Genomic DNA, 26,546 nt, shown 5'->3' on the forward strand with positions numbered 1-26,546 from the left:
ACTCATTGAATGTATGAATCTCAAAATACACACAGTTGTTTATGGTGTTAAATGTGATCAGTGTTAGGTTGTCTCACAAGTAAATCCGTATCTCTTTAATGAAGCCATCAAATATTTTGATATGTTGGACAGTGTATTAAGTTCAAAACTCATATCCTAAATCTAATCAGAAAGTATTCATATCACCATTATATGCTTTATAAAAAAGGATTGGGACATACATTTACCATGAAGATTTTCTGTAATAGAAAATCCTCCCACCTGCCCCTATGTGGAAAGAGGACTCACTTCCATAGTTTTATGTAAGTGCAGAGAACTCCATAGGTGAAAAGAACAAGGCCAAACTGATAGGTCCTTTGTCACTGCATTGTAGTTATTTATTCCAATGTTCTTTCAACAGTTGCTCCAAAGGCTTTCTGCATATTTTTTTGCTCACTGCTAATTTCAGTGCAGTGTAGTCTTCTTGTTGTGACCTAGGCTCACTAAGTCATTACAAGACACAATTAGTCTCAAACCTACAGTTGCAAGAAAAAGTATGTGAACCCCTTGGGATTACGTGGAGTTTTGCATGAATCGGTCATAAAATGTGCTCTGAACTTCCATCTAAGTCAGAACAATAGAAAAACCTTTCCCAAGACCCTTTGCTGCTCTTTTAAGCCTTATGGGAGGAGCCAATCATCTCCTGGCCTTACTTCTGAGTCGCCCCTTTTGCTTTAGCTGCTCTTGCCTTCTGGCAGCTCTGCACATGCATGCACTAGGAACAGGCTCTTCCTCTTCCTCTGCTGTCCGATTCTGCTGGTCCCATCTCTGCCTCCGACACAGAGCCCTCGTCCAGGCCTTCCCCAGACTCCAGGAGTGGCCCATGGTCCTCCCTCACTCCGACTCCAGCTCCACAGGTTGCTAGTGGACCACAACATTTCTCTTCCCGTGTATTCAAGATAACCCCAGGGAGCCCCTTGAAGTAGCCTTTTGGGAAGATGCGCTACCTTAGCAAACTTTTGAGAGGGAATGTTTTGTTCACAAGTTTACAAAACACCCCTTGGAATTTAATTTCATGATAGCATGTGTCCTCTTGAAGAATCAGGATCTGGCTCTTGTAATGGAAGTGAGCTACTAGTTTCATTACCCTTGCCCATACTCGTCAGGGGTTGGTAGATTTGCACACTCAAGTGCAACTGTTTATTGGATTCTTTTTATTAGGATGATGTAGTTAAAGATTTTTTGACTATTATTTTATATCAAAAAGATTAAATTGGGGGGGGGGAGAGAAATGGACCGTAAAGTGGACTACAAAAAATATGGCTTTATATAAGAGAAAATAGAAATAATGGAATCTGGATCAAATAAGCCGTTAGGAGACAAATGAGCACTGCTGTAATGATTTCTGGGGGGTGGGGGAGTGAAGAGCATAGTAGTGGGAAATGTGCAAATATATGAAAAAGAAAACTGGAATAGAAGGGAAGCAGAGAAGTCAATGTGAAGGATTACTGAGCTGATTTCAGCCTTGCACTGCCCCCCACCCAGGAAAGAAATTCAGTGGGTTTAGGCTCTTGTACTTTGGATTGATATCCCGAGGGCTCGAATCCTCCTGGAGTCAGGGGGATCCTGACATTCTGGCCATTGAACCGAAGCCCCCGGAAGTTAATCATTTGGCTCAAAAGACTCTCCAATCCCTGCTTGAAATGAAAGGGAGGCCTCCTTATTCCCAGGGAATGGGTGCTACCATTAAATGGCCCTTATTATTAAGGAGCTTTTCTCAATGTTTAAAAAAAAAAAAAACTGCATCGGGGTGGGCATCGGATGGCACCAGAGCAAGCAGCCAACATTCTGGTTCTGGTCTTTTCCTTGGAGAAACTGCCTGCATGGGAGGAACTGGCGGGTCCTTGGGCATTTGCAGGGACTCTACAGGCCTGACTGCAGGTCAGTGAGGGTTGCTTGGTTCAATTGGACCCCATCCCATGATTGTAGCCAGGATCCGATTGCAGCTACAGAAAAAGATGGGGAAAGGAGGGAAATCCTGTACCAAATTATCTATGCATCCTCTCCAGCCACCAGTAGACTCCTTCAAGTCAAGCCTGATTCCTTTAGTCACAAGAATTTTCTTGTTTAATACATAAGATTTGCTACTGCTGCCGTCTGCATTTCCCAACCTTCCAACCCCTGCCAACTTCGTATTCTAGCTTACCACTTTGTATCATCCTGGTACTTGGCCAGTACCAATCCTAATTTTATGATTACCCAAGGTTAACTACATTTCATCTGCTAATAGAACATTTGTAGCTCAAGTTTGAACTGTGGGGTCCTTGGTGCTCTCTTGTTTTCTAGGTGACATCAATAGTTTCGTCTAATCGGTCCCAGCTTGTGTGGGGAGAAGTGAGAAAAGCAGTGGAGCTCTGAACAGTATCTGCTATCAAAGCAACCTTCTCTTTTAGCAGGAACAGATGTTACTTCTCTTTAGCAGGGTAGGTAGGTAGTAGCAGTTATTGTTGGAGGCCCTCTGCTCTTATAAAAAACACCTTGGAGAAAAAGTGCACCCAAGCCCTTAGGATGTATCTTCTCAGATTGCAATTGCTTTTAAAAGCACTGAAAATGTGAGAGTATGACATGTCTAGAAAAATCAAGGCTATTTGTCCACTTATCCTCTGTAATAGATACTATTTCCTAATAGTATCTAGGATGGTCTAGAGGTGAAGATGCTCACCTCCTACTCGTAAGGTTGAGTCCTAGGTAGTCCTGGCAGATGTTTCTCAGGCAGCAAAGAGAAAATAAGCTGCTGTGGACTCCCCATGGGCATCAGGAAGGACATCTGGTCAGTAAACATTGCTCCCAACTCCACCCCAAATAAAGGAATTAAAGGATTGTAAAATGAATTTTTTCCCCCTAATTATATCTAAACAGTCCTTTGCCCTTTTTAAACTGCTGTTAACATTCATTTATTTTGCTGAACTTTTTACATTAGCTTGGAGCTTGAACACTCTTTAAAAGATTTGAGGGTTGTCTCCCCAACTGTAGGGATAACAATGGTGGTGAATAAAGGTGTCTGTACAATCCCAACACTTTCATAAAATGGCAAAATGATTATCTGTCACTCTTTTTGTATGTGTGTGAGAAACCAAACACATATAAAAAGCGGGCAGACCTTTGTCTTGCAGATCTGGTTTTACCATTCACGCCTTTCAGGACCACTGCAATAGTAAATACAAAGCCTTATTCAAGCAAACATTAATACAGTGATTATGTGCCATCAAGTCAGTATCAAATTTTGGGGAAGACATGGAATTTCCTCCATGATGATCTGTCCCTATTGATCCTTCAGATCTTCCAAAATACAGTAAGGATCAGCCAAAAAAACTACCTCTGCGGGGAAAAAGGAAATAAATGTTGGATGTGAAGTTCCCTATTAAAAGCACGTCACTTCCAGCACACAAATCCTTGTTTCTTTTTAATTGAATGCTTTGTACATAATAGTTTATGTCTTGTGGGTCAAAAACTGCGCTCTCTCATCTGGTCCCAATAGTGACTTGCCAGACACGAACCAGGTTATCTGTGTAGCCAGCAAATAGAGTCTGAAAGGAGAGGGAAAGAGAAAAAAAACAATGTTAACGAAAGGATAAGGAGGAAGAAGGCTAAATGATGAAATGAAGGGCTGATTTAGCATCCTTGTGGTACTCAGCAACGTTAAATCCCTTTTCATGCAGATGTTGTGCATCAACTGCTTGTGCTAAGCCCAGCAAAATGAGTCAGAGAATACACTAGGACACATTATTTAAACCTAAAAGAAGTGACTTCAGTTTTGGTTTTTTGTTTTAAATTTGATTTATATACCACCCTTCTCCGGAGACTCAGGGCGGCTTACAATGTGCTCAGCAATAGCCTTCATACTTTTGTATATTTATACAAAGTCAGCTTATTGCCCCCACAATCTGGGTCCTCATTTTACCTACCTTAGAAAGGATGGAAGGCTGAGTCAACCTTGAGCCTTGGCGAGATTCGAACCTGCAGTAATTGCAGGCAGCTGGTCTTAATAACCAGCTTAATAACAGGGTGCCTTAGACCGCTGTACTACCAAGGCTCAGTTTGAAGGAAGGATTTTGGGGGGAATAAAAGTGCAATCCTTCCTCTTTCTTAAGAAGAGTTGAAAGTGAGAATAAAAACAAACACAACCTGTAATCTGCATCGTGTGTGTTAAACGCTCCTGTGGATTGGCAGTCTACAATATCCTGGATGTTTCTTGAGGTCTAGCTCCCCCACTCATCTCTTAAAACATAACGCATCCAAAACTAAGGGAAACACTAAAACTGCCCATTTGTCTACCTCAGGGATGGGGACCGATAGCCCTTTTATGACTTGTGGACTACAATTCCCAGAATTCCTGAGCCAGCCATGCTTGTGGACTTGCTGGCGCAGGAATTCTGGGAGTTGAAGTCCACAAGTCATAAAGGAGACATCTTTCCCCACCTCTCATCTACATCAACAGCTGCATGCTGTTAGTGCTCTCAGTTATTCCTGACATTTGCAATTCCCTCCCAATAAGACAAGACATTCTAACCAAAGCACTCTGCTCTCGCATCTTCCTGGGTAACGAAGTTTTTGCATACAAGGTAAGCATGCTCATGATTTCAATCCTTGCTCAATGATAAACTCAATGATTTTATTTACTTAATCATAGAAAGCATACCAATGATTTAGGAATGCAGAGACCAAGCATCTGGGATTTTTATTCCCAACAACACCCCGTCCCTTGAATGATTCCCTTTCAAAGAGAACCATGCTGCAAGATCCTTGCGTGCAAGTTCCCAACTCAAAGGTCCAGTTGTTGGTCAAGCCTCGCCTAGTGGAGAAGGCAATTAGATGGTTCCCCAGAGGCTGCTGGGATTCTCATATCTTACCTGCCCATCAGCAGACCAGGCCAATGAGGTGCACTGAGGGGGTTCTGCCTTGCTGCTGGTGGTGATCACTTCCTGTTTGAGCTCATCCACAATGATTTTACCTTCCAGATCCTGTGAGAAAATAAGAATGGAGACAGATATCAAAGATAGGAAACCCTGGCCTCCCTCAATTTCCAACTATACTGAGAGCAATGGGCTCAGAAACAGCCTCTGGTTTTCCACATGGGAAGTAATGTCAGATGGCATTGTGTGTTTCATCACAGCAAAAACACAACTCCTTGCCCTTAAGCTACTGAACAGACAACATAGTTACATAGATAGGTCAGAAACATACAATGCTAACTCAAGAGATGGCTTTCCCCATCATCAACAAAAATTAAGTATCTATTCTGGTATGCCCATGTCCTCTGATAATCCTTCCTTCCCATTCTTCTCTAGTTGTTCCCACTATGTGTCCAATTTCTAAGCCTGGGACAAAATTTACAACACTCTTGGAACTGGTATGACAAATAAAAGTCTACAGACATCGGAGAGAGACATAGATATCTCTCTGAATATGACACTAAGTGTTCCAGAAGGAAAAATCTTCTATTAATGTTAAAATTAAAGTTCCAACGGTGTTTTTTTGGCCTTCTGCTTCGTATTTATTACTTTGAAACATCGACCAGGAGTTGTCGTAACTGTTCTTTTCACAGCATTTAGAACATTTTGGCTGTTTCAACATACCCATATCTTGATGCTGGGACCAGTGGCAGCACACAGCCAGTAGCGGTTTGGGCTGAAGCATAAGGCATTGATGATGTCCCCACCATCCAGTGTGTAAAGGTGCTTGCCTTCGTTCAAGTCCCACAGCATTGCCTGCCCATCCTAGAATGGAGAAAAAAGTCAAGAGATAGAGCCCACTTCAACTAATCGTTCTTCTTCCTTCTTTATAAACTTTCTAATGCTTCTCTAAAATTTAACCATCATATAATCCATTTAAAGATTCAAAACGCACGTTCAGAAATAAAGCTGTTCACCACACATCATATAATCCCCCCTCATAAAACAATAACCCTTGAAAAATTCCCTCTGATGCTAAGAGGGAATTTGGGCAGCTCAGAAACAAGAGTGTGGATTATCTGCATGGGAGTCAGATGGCGCTCGTGTGTTTCATCACAGCTGAGCCAGATTTCCTGTAACCCTCAACCACCAAGAAAACAGCTAGGATGAAAAATGTCAGAGACTTTGCAAATCACTAATTCCCAGCCTTCCCCCTGCCCTCTTAAAGACAAGGTACCCTATACCCAAAATATCCCTTTCTAAGAAAATCATTACCAAAGAAGAACCCAAGAAACTAGTTTTGATCCCTCACTATTCTTAGCTAGGAGGTGGTTCTCGCTGCTCATTCTAAGACCACTATCATACTAAAAATAATTATTCACAAGAATTAAAATGTGATGGCAGACTGAGCTACATCAATGAGGATTCCTCTTTCTTTGTTAAGGGAAAGAAATGAATTGGTCCAAGTGAAGACCTAAATCTCTCTCTTAAGGGATTCAGCGTCTGAGCCAATAATTGCAGACATCTATTCTAAGGATGCAATTAAAAATATTGGGAGGAGTACTTTCTCCTTACATTTCCAGAGTCAAAGAGGAACAGGCTGTCAGTTCTAGCCAGATTCTTCTTCTCTGCAGAAAGTATCTGTCTAACCAAATTGCATTACAATTCCCATTTTTAAAAATTGGAAAAAAGGAGAAAACAAGATGGTCTTTTAAATCACCAGACTCACTTACCTTGCCACCGGAAGCACACAACGACCCATCAGGAGAGACAGTCACTGTGTTCAGGTAACCAGTGTGCCCAATGTGGTTAGTCTTCAGCTTGCAATTGGCCAAGTTCCAGACCTACAGGTTGGAGCAAATATAAGGAAGGTTTATTCATATTTCAAGGCATAAAGTGCAAATGCTAGATAGCAGACATGACGTATATTTTCAACCTTTATTAATTTTAATCATTCTGCATTGTCTTTTTAATATTTTGTAAGCCACCCAGAGTTGCTGCAACAATACAATGGGTAGCATATGCATTTAAGAAATATAAATGCCTGTCAGTAGGTAAAATGTTTTGGTGTCTTCATGAAAAAAAAAATTGCAGCATCTTCCAAGGTAACATTCAAGTGAAGAAAATCGCACCCCAAAAATAGTTTCAAATCTATTTAAGGTTAACAAAGGAGAATCTGTAAACATTTACTGCTGGAGGATAATGGAACATGCTATTATTTTTAAATTTTTGCTTTTTTCAAGAGTACCTCTTCAATAGATCTGATAGATTTATAAGATCATTGTACTCTCCCACCTGTTTGTTTCCAGCTTCCCTTCTCTGATATATAACAGATGAAGTTAAGAGATTCTACACTGTTTATAAATCTGCAAGGAATCTCTTTCACGATTTCATGGGTTGGAGAGGGGATACCCCAAATAAAAGGAGTACTGGCTGAAGATCCGAGGCAAAAATTCCCCTCACCTTAACCAACTTGTCCCAGCCACAGGAAACAATGATGGGGTTGCTGCTGTTGGGGGAGAAGCGTACACAAGACACCCACTCAGAGTGGCTTTCGTCCTATGGGAGAGAGAAAAAGAGCAGGATGGAAAAACAATCCTTTGGTGCTAGTTCACTAGCAATGTAACAAAGTTATCGCTTTTAAAATAACTCCACCTGTTTCATTATTTTAAACTATGTGTCTTATCAAGTAATTGTATTTCCACATTCTCTTCCCATTACATTTATCCCTGCAAATTCCTACCTTCTCTGTGTGGTAGAAATTTATAACAAATACATTCCTCGAGTAGTAACACGTCTTTACCTATGAAATTCTAGTGAATATAACACTACCGAAATATTAACTAAAAGATGACTGAAAATTAACTGAAAGCATCACACTTCTTCTCCAAAAACAGCCCACTTAAATGCCAATGAAATTTCTCCTCCCTAGGATATATTGCAGAGAACCAAAGCTGCCTTTGAGGCGACTTCGCTTGGTTGATCTTGCATTGGATAGATCTGTTTCTATTAACAGCTTTTCTTTTTTTTTCTTTTTTGGTGCTTTACAGGTCAGACATGGTCATGAGCCAATAGTAAATGTATCTAAGACCAACTTCAGTGTCACCTAATTTAAAGACTGTCACATTAAGTGAGCGTTAACAGCATCCAATCCAAGAACTGGAAGAAGAGGCTTACTTGCACAGTGTACTTGCAGACACCTAGGGTGTTCCAGAGTTTGATGGTTTTGTCCCTGGAACCTGAGACGATCTGGCGGTTGTCGGAAGAGAAGGCCACACTCAGTACGTCCTTGGTATGGCCCACAAAACGACGAGTGGTCGTGCCTCTGAAAGGAAGTCGATTTGACACTTTTATTTCCTTGCACCGGAATGTGCTAGAAGAGGAGCTCTTGATACACAAAACTTCTTTCTGTTCTTCACCATTTCGCTATTAAGAGCAAACCTGTCCTAAGTGAACTCATCCCTAGGGGTTTTAATTTATTATCAGTACATTGGACCAGTATTCATTTCAGGCTACTTAGCACTTGAATTATGCAACATATATAGTCTTCAAAACAAACCGAAATTATTTTTTCCTATTGCTACAATGGCAAAATATATCAGTGAAGCTGAGTGGAGTCTTTAGATATGTACTATCAGATTTAATTACTGGGAGTGCAGGAAGCAATCAGAAAATAGAAATCAAGAAGTTCACAGGAAGCAAATTATCCCCTCCTGAAACACAGAAGCCATTTTTATTTACAACTTGCACTCACGTAGTAAGATCCCAGAGGCGCAGGGTGCCATCCCAAGAGCCGGAGAGGGCAAACTGCCCATCTGAAGAGATGACCACATCACTCACAAAGTGAGAGTGGCCTCGTAGGGCTCGCTGGGGAATCCCATAGTTAGTTTCGTCTCTTGTTAACTTCCACATGATGATGGTCTTATCTGTAAGAGGACACAAAAGGTTACTCCTTATATTAAATCTCAAACCAGGAAAATGCCCACAAAAGCAAAACAACTGATTCCCACACCACAACCTTCTGTATCTACAGTCCTGAATGCCATCCTGTTCCCAAGCTTAATTCTCAGGGTAATGACAAAGCCCATGTGAACTCCACAGCTCAAGTTGCTAGTACAGCGGTTTTAGTTTCAACCCATTGAAGGGGAAGTTAACCCTTTGATGTAGAAGTATATTCTACATATATGATAAGTCATCACACAACATATTTTACACCAGTCTTTCTCAGCCTTGATGTGTGGAGTTCAGCTTCCAGAATTGGTTTGGGGCATGGTTGGCTGTGGAGTTGAAATCCACAAATCCTAAAATGGGCAAGGTTGATAAAACACAAGACATCTGCCAAAATTTTCCTTCTAAAAGTAAGCATCTTCAACTAAAAATGGTGTCACATTAACCATTTAGGAATTTTCTAAATAGAGCTATCTTGATCGCATTTTCAACATCAATTAATCAAGGACTTTCATATTCAAAAGTCTTTGCACATCCCTACTTATTCAATCAGCAAACTTAACATCCAGGACAGAAGAAACTCTCATTCCTTACACTGCAGCGTAAGTGTCCCCTTTTTCATCATCTACTTGTGCATTATAAAAACATAGAAATACACCCTCAATAGCAGTTTTTTGGACTTCCATCGTTGCAGCTTTCTAAACTTGTTACTTTATTTTTATCCAGCTTTTTGAAATATACAACTTAAGGTGGCAACCCATCTAATTTTTCCAGCAACCTATTTTCTCCACAACAAACCCATGGGATGCGTTGAGCTGAGAGAGTGACTGTCCCAAAGTCACTGAGCAAGGTTTGATGCTTAAGGGGGTTATGAATAATTATCATCTCTGCTTCTTGGGCACTATATAACAGAGTGATTTCTCAACCATGTCTACTTCAAAAATGTGTGGATCAGTCAATTCCCATCATTCCCCAGCCTGGAGAATTCTGGGAGTTAAAGTCCACACATTTTCAAGCCATCAAGGCTGAGAAACACTGCTATAACCTAATGTCAAAGAGGCTAGAGTCCTTTTGTTGGTGGAGAGGCATCAATATCATAAATCCTCCAAGGATGTAATTTCAGCTGCTCTCAAGCGAGAAATGAGTTACCCTAAAATAGAGTTGCCTAATATGAAATACTCACTGGAGTTTTCCTGTAATCCAGGACAGGACAATAGACACGGTGATCTCAGTAAACACTTGTGATCCCAGTTGTTTGATAATTGCTAGAACTGGAAAATAAAGCTTTCTATAGCAAACCACTAAGAAAGTTACTATATAAGACTTGGGTTTTTTTTGGGGGGGGGACATCTGGAACAGATTTGTCCATGAAAATTGTTGTTGGTACAGTTCTGCACATGATCACAAATTACTAGGTCTAAGCACATGCTCAGGCTTACCTGGCTCACCATTTCACATCCGGATTTTGCTGATACCCCTTGGAATTCCAACTTTAAAAAAATGCTTTGTAAGCCCGAAATCTTTGCTCCCTGCACTAATGCACAAAACCTAAGATTTCTAACAGCCACATCTTCCTGAATTGTGGGCCACTGCTAGAGTTTAAGCATGCTGCTTTGAATGTTGAGCGAACAAAACCCTAACAAAAACTTCCATTTTCTTTCTTGATCCTCTCCTGTCCCATCATAATTGCAGGACGTGTCTTCAGATCTCATTGAAAAGATCAGTAGACAATGTCAGATGTAATCATTGGGACGGATGTCTCTTCCCTAAGATTTTGCAACCATCCCGCATTTTGAACTCAACACCCTCCAATAATTATTCAAATATTGTTGTAATCCTCTTCCTATCTTCCCATTCTTAAGACACCATGATTTCTCCTCTAAATTGCCTCTAACCGACCCCGAACAGTTTTCTCCAAAAAGAAAACCGATTCACCAAGTCGTGCAATCCATATTGGCCTCGCTGATCGCCCATGCAAAAAAATTGTATCTTTCACGGTTTCTTCCCCGTCATGGTTTATCCCAGTCTATTCTTTGGGCCACCCCCCCCTCTGCCCCACCAAGTGGACTGGCCCGTCTTGCTCCACCTTACCGCGTGAGGCGGAGAGGATCATGTCTGGAAATTGTGGGGTGGTGGCGATCTGAGTCACCCAGCCGTTGTGGCCCTTTAGGGTACCACGCAGGGTCATCTGCTCCGTCATGGCGGCGGCTGAGAGACCTCGAGCTCCCGCGGCGGACGGAGGATGGCGTCGGATTCAGCGGAGGCCCTTCGCCAGGACCTGCCAACTCGCCCAGGCCTAGAGAGAGAAAGGAAGAAGCCGCGTCTTCCGGAAGCGGAAATGGTTTCTTTTCACGCGCTCCGGCTGCCGGGACCGTACAATATGGCTGCCTCCAGAGATCGCCTGCTGGAAAATTTTATAAAAACAGTTTCTAAGAGATACTCCATTATTAGCAAAAAAAACCTAATGCTTCACAATTAGTCAAAAATGTGTACGTCAGTATATTTGATTTATCAACCGGTAGCGGTTGACTTGATTTCCTATAAAGCCTATAAAAGTCGTAGTCGGATGCTTAGCGCGCGACAATCTCACTTATCGCGATGTTTGAGGAAGAATTTCTCCGCCTGTGGCGAGATTTTGATCGCCTCTTAGGAACCCTTAACAGTATAAAATACTGTAATTGTAACTGGAAGGCAAAACTTCGGGAAATTTCCTGCTGCGGAAAAAGTTATTGTTTGTTCCTTCCCAGTTTAGGGACAGAAATTTAGGAGGGCTAATTTTGAAGAGAGTTCTCCATTGGGGCAGGGAGACAAAGCTTCTCAAAAAGTTCATCTCTTCAAATAGCGTTGTTTATTTATTTATTTATTTTTTATTTTCGTCAAGCATGTATTAGATAACAGATGTAAGTATAAACATAACTATGAATACATGAAATGGATACGGATAAAAGGGAACATTAGGACAGGGATGGTAGGCACGCTGGTGCGCTTATGCCCGCCCCTAAAGGATTATGTCAGAAATGGGATTTGAACCCACGCCTCCATTTGGAGGCCAGAACACCCAACACTGGTTTGGATCTCTAGTGCTGCGTAACGGGGTGAGCTCCCGTTACTTGTCCCAGCTTCTGCCAACCTAGCAGTTCGAAAGCACGTAAAAATGCAAGTAGAAAAATAGGGACCACCATTGGTGGGAAAGTAAGAGTGTTCCGTGCGCCTTTGGTGTTTAGTCATGCCTGCCACATGACAACGGAGACGTCTTCGGACAGCGCTGGCTCTTCGGCTTTGAAACGGAGATAAGCACCACCCCCTAGAGTCAGGAACGACTAGCACACATGTGCTAGGGGAACCTTTACCTTATAGATTTAATCTATGTTGGTTCAGAAGTAATGCTCAAAGAGGATTTGCAATCTAGTCTAAGGTCATTAAAATCCACAGGTACCTTCAAACATAAAATAGCTGACGGACTTTCTGATGGTGGCACCCAGGGGTGAAATCTACTTACCTTCCTTACCGGTTCGGAAGTGCACATGCATGTGTGTCACGTGCACAAGCAGACCTGTGCATGCGCATGTGCAGAAGGTAAAAAAAAAAACTTCCTGGTTTAAACCAGGAAGTAATGACACCTGGGCGGGTAGGCGGAGTTTTGCTCCGCCATCACTACCAGATCGCTGAACCAACGACCAAGATCGCTACTGGACTGGGCAATCTGGCCCGATCTGGGAGCATTTCACCCCTGGTGGAATCCCACATTCTGTTATTAAACTGTCTACCATGGACCTCACCCCATTCCTAAGAAGTCCATAAGGAGGTGTGTATAAGCGCACCAGCGTGCCTACCGTCCTTGTCCCACTGTCCCATTTATTTGTACTCATTACCTGTACTCATATCCATGTTTATAGTTATACAATATATATATCTTTTTTTCGTAGAAGAAAAAAAGCCCAGAAACTAGTGAATTGTGATTTCACTGAACTAGGGCTGCATAATATCTTGGTTTACGTAGGTAGAACCTGGCTAAAGAGAAATACACATAAAACCTACGAAAAAGAAAGAAATACAAATATTGTACCTTTACAGGGAGGATACATGAGATGAGGGTGTGGCTAACTGATAAGGCCTTATAAGGCCGAAATAGATCTATCTTAGTCTCCCAATGGGCAGCAAAGGGTCTGCTGGCTGCCAGAAGAAAAAAAGCCCAGAAACTAGTGAATTGTGATTTCACTGAACTAGGGCTGCATAATATCTTGGTTTACGTAGGTAGAACCTGGCTAAAGAGAAATACACATAAAACCTACGAAAAAGAAAGAAAAACAAATAAAACAGCAAAGATATACATACATACATACATACATACATACATACATATATAAAATATTGTATTTGTAGGTGTTTGGTTATTCGGGTTTTCTCCTGTGTAAAATTGGAAGTGTCTTGGCGATGTTTCGACGAAGTCTCATTCGTCATCTTCAGGCTGGTGTTTTCGGCTTCGTGCTTCTAGGAGCAATGTGTGATCGCAGCTGTTTCTTCCTTTTAACTGCCAGTGGGGGTGTTATATTTTTTGTTGTTAATAAATAAATATAATAGTTATATATATATACTATATATACTATATATACTATATATACTATATATATATATATATATATATATATATATATATATATATATATATTTGTTTTCTCAGGTTTTCGCGGGTGTTTGTATGTAGGTCTTTGGTTATTCGGGTCTTCTCCCACGTAAAATTGGAAGTGTCTTGGCGACGTTTCGACGAAGTCTCATTCGTCATCTTCAGGCTGGTGTTCTCGGCTTCGTGCTTCCAGGAGCAAAACTTCCAATTTTACGTGGGAGAAGACCCGAATAACCAAAGACCTACATACATATATATATATATTATATATATATAATATTATATTATAGTTTATACTTATACCTGAATTATTTCTCCAGGAAAACGTTGAAGTGTTCCCATTTGACAGAACTATCAGTGGAACAACTTTCCTCCAGAAGTTGTGAATGCTCCAACACTGGTAATTTTTAAGAAGAGATTGGACAGCCATTTGTCTGAAATGGTGTAGGGTTTCCTGCCTGAGCAGGAGGTTGGACTAGAAGACCTCCAAGGTCCCTTCCCTTCCAACTCTGTTATTATGTAACGTTTTTGAAGTATAGTTGAGGAAAACTATTTGGTCTCTAAGAGTTGACATCCACTTGCACATAATTTACTTTATAACCTTGCTTATAATTTATTTATTTTACCCTAATTTTATTTTTTTACAACTCAAGGCGGCCTATATACATAATACACCTTCCTCTTCCTATTTTCACAACAATCCTGAGGTGAAAAAAACCCAAAACAATAGCAATATTAATAAAGGAAAATATAACACCGAATTGAAATGAGGAGTCCTTGGTTCTGAAGTTGGGTTTTGTTTTTTGGTAGACGTTTCATTACCCTAACTAGGTAACATCAGTGCTAAACACTGATATTTTTATTAATGGAGTAGACCTGTTTCTTCTACTTTTTAAAACCGGTAACAGGCAGATTAGAAATTTTTCATTATAAATTGCCTATACCTACTAAAATAGATTTATCTATCTTGGTAAATGTGGAAAACAGGCAGCAGCACTCCTGTCTTAAATTTGGGAGCTTGTTGTCCATTATTGAAGTTTGACTTGGGAGGGGAAGGCCTGGGCTTCTGCACAAGCCTGAAAAGCAGATGCTCTTTTTAAGAAATTCACTGATTGAAGTTAAGGTGTCCAGGCTTTTGTTCCTCAACCTGAAAAGGGTTGTGCTGCTCCAGAGAAGAAGTGGAGAGAGGTGCCATCAGACTTGGGTGGAATCTCAACTGTTTCTTCCAAATTATTTTCAAAGTACCCACTACTCAGTACAGCATTCCTGTGAGCATCCACCACTGTAGCTCTGGTAAAGTGATTCAGTTCAAGAAAACTTCTGCTGAGTTGTGGGATTTCTTCCATGCTCTTCTTATCAGCCAGAGCAGCTCACCACACACAGCATTGAGTTTCTGTAGTGTAGCAGTTCACCCAGCAGTGAAATCCGACCGAATCTATCCGGCTCGTGTGAACCGGTAGCGCCGGCGGCGGGAGGGTCTGTCTACCTGCCGGGATATTACATCCCATTTTTGACCCTCTACGCATGCGCAGAAGAGGTGTGCGGGCTCACATTCCCGAATAGGTAGCGAAGGTAAGTGCATTTCATCGCTGAGTTCAGCTCACAAACAAAAGATCCCTTGTTTGAACTCAGGCATATGTGTATATACCCAAGAGTGTAATGCAGTGTAAGGATTGATCTACAAAAAGATGTGCCAGGTATTTAAGCTTCCATTTATTATTTCTTATGGTCAAATGTAATTAAAAACTTAGGGTGTATTTATATATCATATATTCATTTCTCATAATTTTGTTTGGGAAAGTATAAGTCTGCAATCTTATACCCACCTTGGAGTAAATGCTACAAAATTTGAAATCAGTAGGAATGTATGGAGTTGAAATAACATGTTAGTAGATTTTAGATTTTAAGTTTCAATTAAAACATTTCCAGAATGATGTCAGTTGTAGTCCAACAGTATTTAGAGATCCATGTTTGTGAAGAAGTTGAATATGAGTTTAGTTCTAGTCAGACTTAGGCTATTATTTTGGGGTCCCTTTTTGTTCAAAACATCTTTCTATTTTGTTTAATCATAGTTTTTGAAATGATGCCCATTATGTTTAGACATTTCATTATCTGAAAATCTAGAAAAACTAATGTTGAGCTTATAGAATATAGAGCTTTCAAACACTATGGTTGACATTAGACTGACAGATGACTTCATTTTAACAAGAGAAAATGATTTGCAAGGGGTAAAAGAGTTGGAAATAGTAAGGGAAAAGAGACACATAGACTTTTGTCATTGTATAACAACATAAACCGAGGGACAGATACTTGGGCTTTATTTAAGGTTATTATTTTCAATCTTTCAATCTTCCTTTTGAAACATAACTTCATATTATCACTGAAATATTTTGGAATAGATCAGAGTTTGCTTGAATATTGGTTAACATAGAATACATGTATGTTTGCGCTCTTGGGTATCAGCATTATATACTATAGGTCTGAAATAAAATTGTGCTACTCAAAAATGTCTAATTACCCTTTTGAATGTTGATGTTAATTTCCTACATATTTACTCAATATTGATTAATTTTTATGCATTGTTATTTTATGTCAGTGTCATTTAATAGCATTCAAAGGAATGTCTGCTCTTCCAAAATTAGGCATTGTCAATGTCATTTTGTAAAAACCAAGAGAGAAATATATTGGTAGTCAGAACTGAAGAAGCTTCTTGGATGAGAAAGTAAACATTTTAAAGGAAAAACAAAAAGTCCAGTTGTCTCTTGAAAAAGCACCTTCGGGACAATCATGAACTGGATGACTGAGACTCTCCATAGACATATATTGGTAGTAGCAACTCAGATATCAGATTTTGTTAAGTGGATATACGTAGGCACCAAATAAAAATGAGTTAGCCATCAGTTTAAAACATTATTTTTAGGTATTTTATATTTCTTCATATATAGTTTATTGAGTTTGAGGCTGCACAAATTAAAACTTTCGGTTAAAAACTGCTTCATTAATTTTTCTGTAATTAAAACTGTCATTACTGATAAAATACAGAATATGAATATTTTAATCTATCTTCTCCCTGTGAGCAGAGGACGTTAAACTATCATTAACATGCTAATCTGTGATTTAAGCATGTTTACTGGATAAACTGCAATTATCAAAATACTGATTATAAAACAGCAACTGGGTCCACAGAAAAGGCTAAGTCACAAATAAGCCACTTTACTGTATGTTTTCCTGTCACAAATGGATCTGACTTTCTGGATCATCTCAATAAATTGTAGTATAAATTGTCCTCTGCAGAAAATGGGATAAAATGCTGCTTTTAAAACATAGAAGTGTGTCCAATACCATGCGATCTTCTCTACAATTTATGCAGAATGTGTGAAATATTAGAAAATACTTTTAGCGCTAATTTACCTAAGTGGGAGGCTAATGCCTCCTACTAAGGCAGCATTTAACATCCAGCTGCCTGCAATTACTGCCAGTTCAATTCTCACCAGGCTCAAGGTCGACTCAGCCTTCCATCCTTTCTAAGGTGGGTAAAGAGGACCCGGTTTGTGGGGGCAATAAGCTGACTTTGTATAAAAATATACAGAAGTATGAAGGCTTAACGCATTGTAAGCCGCCCTAAGTCTCTGGAGAAGGGCGGCATATAAAAATAAATAAAAAAAAATAAGAATAAGCTCCACTGACTGCAGTGAAGTATAGAGAATTATGCTCTTAGGTGTCAAGCCTGTACCCATAGTAGGATCTGATCCTTAAATACACATGGATAATATCCAGCTGTTAGATTACAACCCTATGCAACTCACTATTCTTGAAAATTGTTCTTTTACCAAACAGGACCATTCTCACTGAGGAGAAAACCGCAGGAGGGTGAGATTAGCGATACGAAGAATAAAACATAAAACGTAATGTCCCTATCCTATTTTCTCCATAGTGAGACAGACAGAATGAGTCTGCCTTTCAAGTTCCGTGACAATTCTAGCCGTCCAATAGTGACGTAAACTAACTGGCTGAATATTACCGCCGCCACCAAGTGCAACGTACCTCCTCTTTACTTACACCTGGGAGAGAAAAGCAGGAGAAGGCGGTGGAACCCGCAAATTTCTAAACCTCGGGTAGCCTTTCGAAACAAGCGAATAGATAGCAATGATATCAAACGTTATTTTTTAAAGACGGCATGAATGCTATTGGTTGTTGGATATGCTGAGGAGAAGTGGACCTGAATGAAAACTGACTTTACGAGGTCCTCTCCTACGGTGCGACAGTTACCTCAGGAAACAGAAAAGAGCAGCGGCGTTCTATGTCGTTACGTCAGACCGAGGGCTGTATATATTTACAGCTCCTGCCCAACAGTTTTCAGTACGGGCTTTCGGTGCCTAGCGTGAGAATGGTTCACGAAAAGCGGCAGGGAACTGCTGCTGAAACTTCTACCGCAAGTACTTCGACGAAGGAGACGGAGAAAAAGAAACGTGTTTCGGGCTCTCTCTCGCAATTGATTCTTCAGGTTTTAGAAGCTTGCAATTCCCGAAAAGGTATCTCGCTGGCTGCTCTCAAAAAGGCTCTGATCGAAGCTGGGTATAATCTGACTAAGAACAACGTCCGCCTCAAAAGGGAGCTGCGCAATTTGGTCTCCAATGGGGTGGTGATCCGTGTCACCGGCAGTGGTGTTTCTGGCTCCTTCAAGTTCGGCAAGAATCAGCCGCCGAAGTCGAAAAAAGCGACTGTCAAAACGGCCAAGGGGAAAAAGGAGCCTAAAAAGACCCGAAAGAAACAACCCGCAGTTCATAAACCTAAAGGTCTCCAGGGTCGTAAACCTTCCAACTCTGGAAGGAAACGTCAGGTGAACAAACGTCCTGCAGGGAAAGCTCGTTAACGAGGTCCTCGCTTTTGCTAACTACACAAAGCTGTACAAAAGGCTCTTTTAAGAGCCACTCCGGAATCGCTGAAAGAGCTAATGACATTTTCGGATCAGGTTTTTTTGCAGAGTACCAGTAAACGACACTCTTTTTGAATGATCTCGGCTTAATAGTAGTTTAGTGTATTCGGAAAAATCGAGAGGTTTAAAAAAAATTAGTAGCCTTTGGTTATGCAAAGGAAACTTGTGTCAAATGACAATTACGGTTCTTTTTTTTTCCTCTCGGAAGCCTCGCTATTTTCTTATAATGCCAGGTAAAAATAGGTGAAGGATTTTATGATTACAGTATAACTCAAGCATGTTAAATAGAATTTATAATACAGGAATGGAACTTAAAAATAATAGTTACTGGCTGATTAATCAGGTAGGTTGAATACTAAAATTATTGCAATGAGTAAATGCATTTGCTAGCAGCAAAGCTTATTTTTATGAATGTAGTATTAATATGGGAGAGAGCATTTTTTGGGAGTGTAGTCAAGTGAATTTTTTTCTCACCAATATCAAAGGAAAAATAACTCGGTTTCATTCTTTCTAAATCGAGATCTTATTTCAATGATTTTGGTATCTAAAGTTAAGCATATTTTATTCCTCTAAAACACATTTGGCCCGTTCATGTTTAATATAGGTTGCTTTCTTTGTTTAGATACCTGGTTAAAGATTATGAAGTAATTAAAATGGATTATATTAGAGGACAAACAAAATAACGTTGCCATATTTGAGGCACTTTATTCCAATAGCCCCTTATTGACGCCTTTTCTGTCAGTTTAAAAATTGGCAGCCCTTTTAACACAAATTTTAGTTCCAAAATCCTTGAAGACACGATTTTGCAGATGGAGATTAAGAACGTTAACTAGGGTTAAATATGAGAGGATTCTCAATGTAGCTTAAAATATTTTAGTTAACAAGTCTGTCAAAGTAAAACGCGAGCCGCCATTGACACAATTCCAAGGAAGGTGGACAAAACGGATTTGCTGAAGACACTATAAAAAATTAATTCTATCCGCCTTCAGATTGGCAGAACGGCTTTTTATTATCTATTCAGAAAGCGGAAATTACTAATCGAAACCCACAAACCAGATTTCTAGTCATAATTAAGCAACTTTATTATTCCCTCTTCGGTTATTGAAACATGGCTCTAAAAAGAACCTTTTATGCCACAAGAAGACCTTTTAAGCGCTTGGGGCTGTAGCCATCGCTCCCTCTTGGCCAAAGCAGTATTTTGATTTCGTCACACTTTCAGGCCGTCCAATTTCCAGGGCTGTTTTTGGCGTGGATTTGCTGCCTAGGTCCCGCTGTGGGAGGAGACGAGAGCTCCCGGTCTAGCAGGAAAACGCAGATCTGCATGTAGCTGGAAGTTGTAGTTTATTCGACGAATTTTCTTGTCCCGGGCTTTTTTGACAGCTCTTAGATTCAAAACCTGGGCACTCCTCTTCCGATTCACTTGGTACAGTCCCTTTTCGGAAAGGATTTTCTCCCCCCTCCCCGCCCCAAACCTACAACGGCGCCTTCTAGAGCCAACTTTACGCGCCAGTTTTCCCTCCAATTTTCACCATTCCCAGGATCTCCTTTCTACAACTAACGGCACAATGCAAAAATAAAGCTTCCTTGAATGTCATTGGTTAAAGCCTTCTGAACTGGAAGCTATTTTATCCAATAAGAAGCAAGCCCCATTTATTGTTTTTTGAGGGACGAAGAGAGTAAATTAAGGCGAATATAAGTGTCCCAGGATAATAATTGCAGGATCCAATCTGTCTCGGTCACCGAACCTATAAATTACTTAGTCTACCATGTCGAAGGTTAAAAACATAATTCTTTATTAATTTTCCTCCTTCCATGAAAGATTTGGTCATATCCAAAACACGGGGCAGCAAAGCCAAATTAGTGAGGCTAATGAAAACATTTTTTTGTGTAAAACCAGAATAAAGGTGTGATGTCACATCAGAACAAATACTATTCCTTTTAAATCCATTATCTATCTCATTCAAAATCCCAAAGGTGCTTTTTCAAAAGGCATCTGGACTTTCTTTGTTTTCCTTGAAGACACTTCATTTGTCATCCAGGTCTGACTCAGAACTAAACAGACAATCATGATGTGAATGACTGAGAATCTCCATAAACATCTAATTCAAAATCATTTCACAAGTCCACTGTTAACCCTATACAAGGAAAGCATTTTTATCCCACATTCCTATCAAGCAAGATCTAGTCGTTTGAGTCATTCCCAAGAACAGAGGAAAATGTCTTACATCAGAGTTTGCACCATGAAAATTCTGGGACTTAAGTGTCTACATCTGGAAGTTGCAAAGGTTGAGATGCAAAAGTTTATCACTTCAGTCAGCTGTATTATGTATTACTATTTGGATTTAGTAAACAAAAAGTGGCTTAGGCTTGGCTTAGCATAATTAATTCACTCATTATAGCTACAAACCAGGGTTTATGAATTAGTATCATTCAAAGCCAAGAAACTATGATTTATTCAATAAATCATAATTAAATATTGACTCATGGAATGCATAACCATAATCAGTTTCCAGTAGAAGTTCTCCAACAGTCACAGTCAGGATTTCCCCCCTCATCCCCCACCCCCGAGAAATTTAGGATCATATGTATTGTTCCACTCTGAGATACATTATTTTGTTCAAGATCCCTTTCTCACAATATACATGCAATCACCAAGCAGGCTATACCCAATACAGATATCTCTCCCTCTATCTCTATCTCTATCTCTATCTCTATCATCTCTGTCTCTGTCTCTATCTCTATCTATCTATCTATCTATCTATCTATCTATCTATCTATCTATCTATCTTATCATCTATCTGTCTGTCTATCTTTCCTTTGATCCCTGCAGTTTTTCCCCTTGCCCAATACCCAATTTTCCTGCTTTCTTGTCCCATTCAATTCCCCCACCATGAACCCTCCCACTGAACAAATAATTAGAGGATACATTTTTTTTCTGCCCCACCTGAGTGTCTTGGAGGAGCTGAGTTCACAGAAAACCTCTTGGATTCCAGGTATGTAACTTTCTTTTCTAACAATAAGTTCTATCAAACAACTTTACCCAGCATTTGTAACTCTACACACCCGCCTCCTACATACATTTGACAGCATAGTCAAATGACCTCCTAGGGCAGTGTTTCTCAACCTTGGTAGCTTGAAGATGGGTGGACTTCAACTCCCAGAATCCCCCAGCCAGCAGCGCTGAAGTCCACCCATCTTCAAGCTACCAAAGTTGAGAAACACTGTCCTAGGGCCTAAAAGAACCTGCTTCTATGCGTCCTCTTTAAAACTGCCCCCCACTTCTGCCACATAATAAATTCATGAGCTGCCAACATTATTCAGTGTTTTTAGTTTTCATTTTCTGCCGGAGCCTCTGTCTTCTCCTTCCATTTCCATTGTATGCTGCCCAGTTTGGGTAGAGCCCTCAGAAGGACTAATTTTGCAGGTGCGTCACATAAGCAGGATTTATTGAGATAACACTCTCTGGGGCTTGCAGACTGGGTTAAATTTCTGCCTTTCAGAACAGTGGAAATTCTGGAAGGGAGAGTTATAAATTCAGGAACAAAGTTGAAAGAGAGTGAGCGAGCACTGATTGGCTGGCATTCTCAGAATTTGGCCACTATAACTGAAGGGCCTACAAATTCAACATCATGGTATTTGTGGATGATGAGGGCATGTGCGAAAACTGGGTTTGGTTTTAGGATGCCAGGAATATTGTAATTTACAGAGGGAATTCACATCTATACGGCAGAGCAAAACATTCCAAGGAGGACAAAAGAATGCAATAGCTAGAGCTAACTTTTCCTTTTAAGTACGGTAGCTCCTAAATGAAATGCAGATTTTAAAACACTTTTGTAGGCCACTTTGTATGTCCTCCAAATTATAGACCCTAGCTTGTAATTATGAAATAAGAGCTGTGGTGGTGCAGTGGTTATAATGCAGTACTGCAGGCTAATTCAGCTGACTGCCAGCTTCCAGCAGTTGGGCAGTTTGAATCTCACGGGTTCAAGGTTGACTCAGCCTTCCATCCTTCCGAGATCAGTAAAATGAGGACCCAGGTTGTTGGAAATATGCTGACTCTGCTTAGAAAGGGATGTAAAGCACTGTGAAGCAATATATAAGTCTAAATTCTATTGCTATTACCATGAAATCATCCATTATGAATGGAAGTTGAGGCCTTAGTTACCTTTATTGAATGTTTTGTGGTTCTAATAGATACAAAGAAGACATTTACTTTGAAGGCCTCCATCCTTGAGGGTTGGTTCTGTTATCTTCTCAGGACTTTTTCTGAATTGAATGAGGTCCTCCTTGGTGGGTGAAATGCAGCTCTGATCCGGCGACGGTTTTGTCGTTTAGTAGAGTAGGTCTTCACCCTTCTACAATGGGGTTTTTGCTTTGCAAGGACGTTGTCCTTGTAGTAAGGGCTGACTTGCACTTTTACTGGAGGAGGAAGCCCTTTCTTTGAAGGCCTGCATCTTTTAGGAGCACTTTCGTCAAGAGAACTTTGAGCTGTCTTGAAAAAAGATGCAGCCGTGTTCTTGCAGTTTCTGCTGGATCTCCTTAAAACGGAAGCAGATCCCTGATTGGATTGGTGTGATTCTCGAAAAGCAGAATTACTTTTGCTACCAGCAGAACTTGATTTTTTAGCAGCAGAAAGGGCTCGTTGACAGAGATTTGGTGTTCTTTCAACAGATTTACTTTGGCTGGTGGATCGCCTTGATGACTTTTGTCCTGCTTTTATTTTCCGATGGGATCTCTTGGGCCTTCTTCTAATTTTTCCAGCCTTCCAGCTCAAACTCTTTGCTTCTTCGGCTTTTCCCTTTATCTTTTCAGAAGCACACATCCCTGCCTTCTTTATCCTTGCAGCTTTCTCCAAGTTTCTGGATATTTTGGTGATCTTTTCCTGGTACTTTCTGACTACAAAAAAACTTGAGCCATTGCCACATGTCATACGCACCAGGGCACCTTTAGACACCAAGGACTGTAGCTTCCTCTTAATTCTAGGATAGTGCCTCCTCACATCGTATCCCTTTGTACCGAGCACTTCCTTCAGCTCTGCAAAAGTGAGGCCATTGTGTGACTTACAGGATGCGATTGCTTCAATAATAAGCCCTGAGATGCTGGGCAGGGAATCAATGGATTTCCAAGGAATCAAGCTTTTCTTATTTTGCACTGAGTTTGCTACCATCAGGGTCTTTGTGGTGAAATTAGCAGTTTCTTTCTTTCTGTGACTGGACATCTTTCTTCTAGGAACTGGTGCCTGCATTCCTATAGGCATCATGTTCTCCTGGGTCATCATCTTTCTCATGGGACTTGTGCGTGCCTGCCTGCTGTTTCTCTGTGCCAAGCCTCTGCTGAGACAGAATCTTGTACTTGGTGTCTTAACTATATGTACAGCAAAATCTGACACAATGGAAATACTTCATCTGGCTTCTGTTCCTAGCAACCAATCACAATGCTTGCTTCTATCCTTGAGAACTCACCTTTCATAAACATTCCCTGCCCACCCTCACATTTTCATCCTATTCAAAAGTAGTTTAGACAGGGAAGCACTTTTCTACATGCCGCTGTATGATAGCAGAAAGCCTTTCTTTTTTTGCAATAGCTTTTAGTTGATCACGTGAAGGAATGAAGAGCATGAAACTTTCCTGTTAATCATGGTGGGAGGGCTGCATAGGTCTCACTCACACCATAAGTAAAGACCCATCAGGCTACATGCTTTCAGCAGAAGCAGTGTTACACAAAGCACAGAAAAGGATCATAGTAAGACAAAGAAATTAAAAGTCTAAGGCAGGGGTGTCAAACTCTATTTCATTGAGGGCTGCATCAGGGTTGTGTTTGACCTCGGTGTGTGTGTGTGTGTGTGTGGGGTGTAGCCAGGGTGGGCATGGCCAGTTCAAAGTCACTTGTGTTGGCGCCTATGGTGGCCTGAGCACTCTGCCAGTGAAAACGGCTTCCCAAGCTCAGCTTTCAGCTGCGACGGCCTCCTGCAACCCTCTGCCAGCGAAAACGGAGCTCGGGAGGGCCGTCCACGAACCTCGCGAGCTTCGTTTTCGCTGGCAGAGGCACCGTGGGCTGGTCCTTTGCTGTTTCCAGGGTGGCCCCGCGGGCCAGATCTAAGAACCCTGTGGGCCGGATCCGGCCCCCGGGCCTTGAGTTTGACACCCCTGGTCTAAGGCAAAGAAAGGAAACATAGCTAAAACCAGTTTGTGGTTTGTGCCTTCAATTCAGTCTTGATTGCTGGTGACTGCCTGGGCCAGTCCCTGCAGTTTTCTTGCCAAGATTTCTGGAAGTGGCTTATCCTGTTATCTGTAGTCTCCTGTTTCCTAGGGCTAAGAGAAGACTGGCCCAAGATCACCAAGCTGGGTTCATGCCTAAGGCTTGACTAAAACTCACAGGTCTCCTGGTTTCTCATCTGGTGCCATAACCACTACTAGACCAAACTGACTCTCTAAAACCAGTTTATCCGAACACAATTCATGATACTTCTCCATATCTTTTTATTCTTGTAAACCATCCTTGCTTCTCCCCTGTGGATATGTGAATTCATTCCTTGTCCTTAAAAAAACCCCACCTTCTCAACTCTCTTCCTGAGGATCTCATCAGTTCTGTCTTTACCTTCGCCATCCTTCAGATGCATTTTTTCTTCCTCATATGTTTTTAGAATAGAATAGAATTCTTTATTGGCCAAGTGTGATTGGACACACAAGGAATTTGTCTTTGGTGTATATGCTCTCAGTGTACATAAGGAGAATAAAATACATTCATCAAGAATAAAAAGATACAACACTTAGTGATAGTCAAGGTTACTAATAAGCTATCAAAATGTACTAGGAAACAAGTAAAAACAATATAAATTGAAAGATACAAGCAACATGGTTATAGTAATAAGTGGGAAGAGATAGATACTAGTAAGGAAGAGAAGAATAATAGTAATACAGTCTTAATAAAATATTTGACAGTGTTGTGGGAATTAGTTTTTAAGCAGAGTGATGGCATTCGGCAAAAAACTGTCCTTGTGTCTAGTTGTTTTGGTAGCGTCTTTTTGAGGGTAGAAGTTGAAACAGTTTATGTCCAGGATGTGAGGGGTCTGTAGATATTTTCACAGCCCTTTTTTAGACTCGTGCAGTATACAGGTCCTCAATGGAAGGCAGTTTGGTAGTAATTGTTTTTTTTCTGCAGTTCTAATTATCTTCTGAAGTCTGTGTTTGTCTTGTTTGGTTGCAGAGCCAAACCAGACAGTTATAGAGGTGCAGATGACCGTCTCAATAATTCCTCTGTAAAACTGTATCAGCAGCTCTTTGGGCAGTTTGAGCTTTCTGAGTTTGTGCAATGTTTTTATTCAGTGTTTTTATATGTTTTCATTCTCACTATATGACCTCAACCTAATTAATTTGTACTGATTACTCACTTTCGTATTCAATTCATTCAGTTGGCTTAATGTGGTTGCCAAAGTATCCTATTTTCTGGATAATACATTCAACAATAAACGTGGCTGCATAGGCTGAAGTCATGCAAGCCAGTGAAGAAAAAGCTGAGAAAACTAAGAGTAATGAAGTAAAAGTAACCAGGTTTAGCATGGTGTATCACTATAAGAGCTGGATTTTAATTGTCCGAATTACCAGTAGGTGAATTACATAAACCCAGGATCCCTGTAGAAGAACAAAATATGGATCCCTGAGTATTGGACAAAATCCTAATATTGTTATTCATGCAGATGATCTCATTTTGATCAGCCAAATAGAATGGTGATGATAAAGATTAAATGTTAAGTTAAAATACCGGAACAGGCTCATGAATTTCAGAAGAATTCTTTGTATTTAAGAATACTGATATTAGAAGTGAGGAACCTGTGAATCCCCAGCTGTTATTCTAAACAACAGTCCCTAACACCTTTCACAGTTGGCAATGCTGTTGGGAATTGTAGTTTAATGAACATTTGGAGGGCCATAGATTTTCTATGCTTGATATATGTCATCATAATGTGTCTTTGTCACAAGATTTTGTAAGGCAGGGGTGTCAAACTCAAGGCCTGGGGGCCGGATCCGACTCGCTGGGTGTTTAGACGTGGCCCGCAGGGCTACCCTGGAAACAGCAAAGGTGCAGCCTTCCCAAGCGTTGTTTTCAT

At 40.6% G+C, this 26,546-nt stretch overlaps 2 protein-coding genes across 3 annotated transcripts; one reads left to right on the forward strand and one right to left on the reverse strand.

The window, feature by feature from the left end:
* Window positions 1–3,429: 3,429 nt before the first annotated feature.
* On the reverse strand, window positions 3,430–11,278 carry RACK1 (receptor for activated C kinase 1). 2 transcript variants are annotated; one of them, XM_034421692.3, is made up of 9 exons: window positions 10,971–11,213; window positions 10,063–10,150; window positions 8,686–8,857; window positions 8,109–8,256; window positions 7,395–7,490; window positions 6,665–6,775; window positions 5,616–5,756; window positions 4,890–5,000; window positions 3,430–3,566 (listed from the first exon to the last, which is right to left on the reverse strand). In XM_034421692.3, exons 3-9 carry the CDS (start codon window positions 8,841–8,843, stop codon window positions 3,501–3,503), a joined length of 831 nt encoding a protein of 276 aa, XP_034277583.1. In that variant the 5' UTR covers window positions 8,844–8,857; window positions 10,063–10,150; window positions 10,971–11,213; the 3' UTR covers window positions 3,430–3,500. The 2 variants fall into 2 exon arrangements, with proteins under 2 accessions (XP_034277583.1, XP_034277582.1); XM_034421691.3 differs by lacking the exon at window positions 10,063–10,150 and having other exon boundaries at window positions 10,971–11,278.
* A 6,222-nt stretch (window positions 11,279–17,500) lies between these two features.
* On the forward strand, window positions 17,501–18,518 carry LOC117668016 (uncharacterized). The gene has a single exon (XM_034421701.3). The coding sequence runs from the start codon at window positions 17,804–17,806 to the stop codon at window positions 18,374–18,376; it is 573 nt and encodes a 190-aa protein (XP_034277592.1). The 5' UTR covers window positions 17,501–17,803; the 3' UTR covers window positions 18,377–18,518.
* The last annotated feature ends 8,028 nt before the right edge of the window (window positions 18,519–26,546 follow it).

Source organism: Pantherophis guttatus, chromosome 2 (genome assembly GCF_059756535.1).
Source record: "Pantherophis guttatus breed Tessera chromosome 2, ASM5975653v1, whole genome shotgun sequence".
NCBI classification, from domain to species: Eukaryota; Metazoa; Chordata; class Lepidosauria; order Squamata; family Colubridae; genus Pantherophis; species Pantherophis guttatus.

Excerpts from the sequence above, each read along its gene's own strand:
- RACK1 (XM_034421691.3), bottom strand. The coding sequence starts at position 11,079 with ATGACGGAGCAGATGACCCTGCGTGGTACCCTAAAGGGCCACAACGGC. Across the intron at positions 8,257-8,685 it reads CGCCTCTGGGATCTTACTAC|AGGCACGACCACTCGTCGTT; the intron begins GTGAGTGCAAGT and ends ACTTCCTTTCAG. Across the intron at positions 7,491-8,108 it reads TCTGCAAGTACACTGTGCAA|GACGAAAGCCACTCTGAGTG; the intron begins GTAAGCCTCTTC and ends TCTCTCCCATAG.
- LOC117668016 (XM_034421701.3), top strand. The coding sequence starts at position 17,804 with ATGTCGTTACGTCAGACCGAGGGCTGTATATATTTACAGCTCCTGCCC.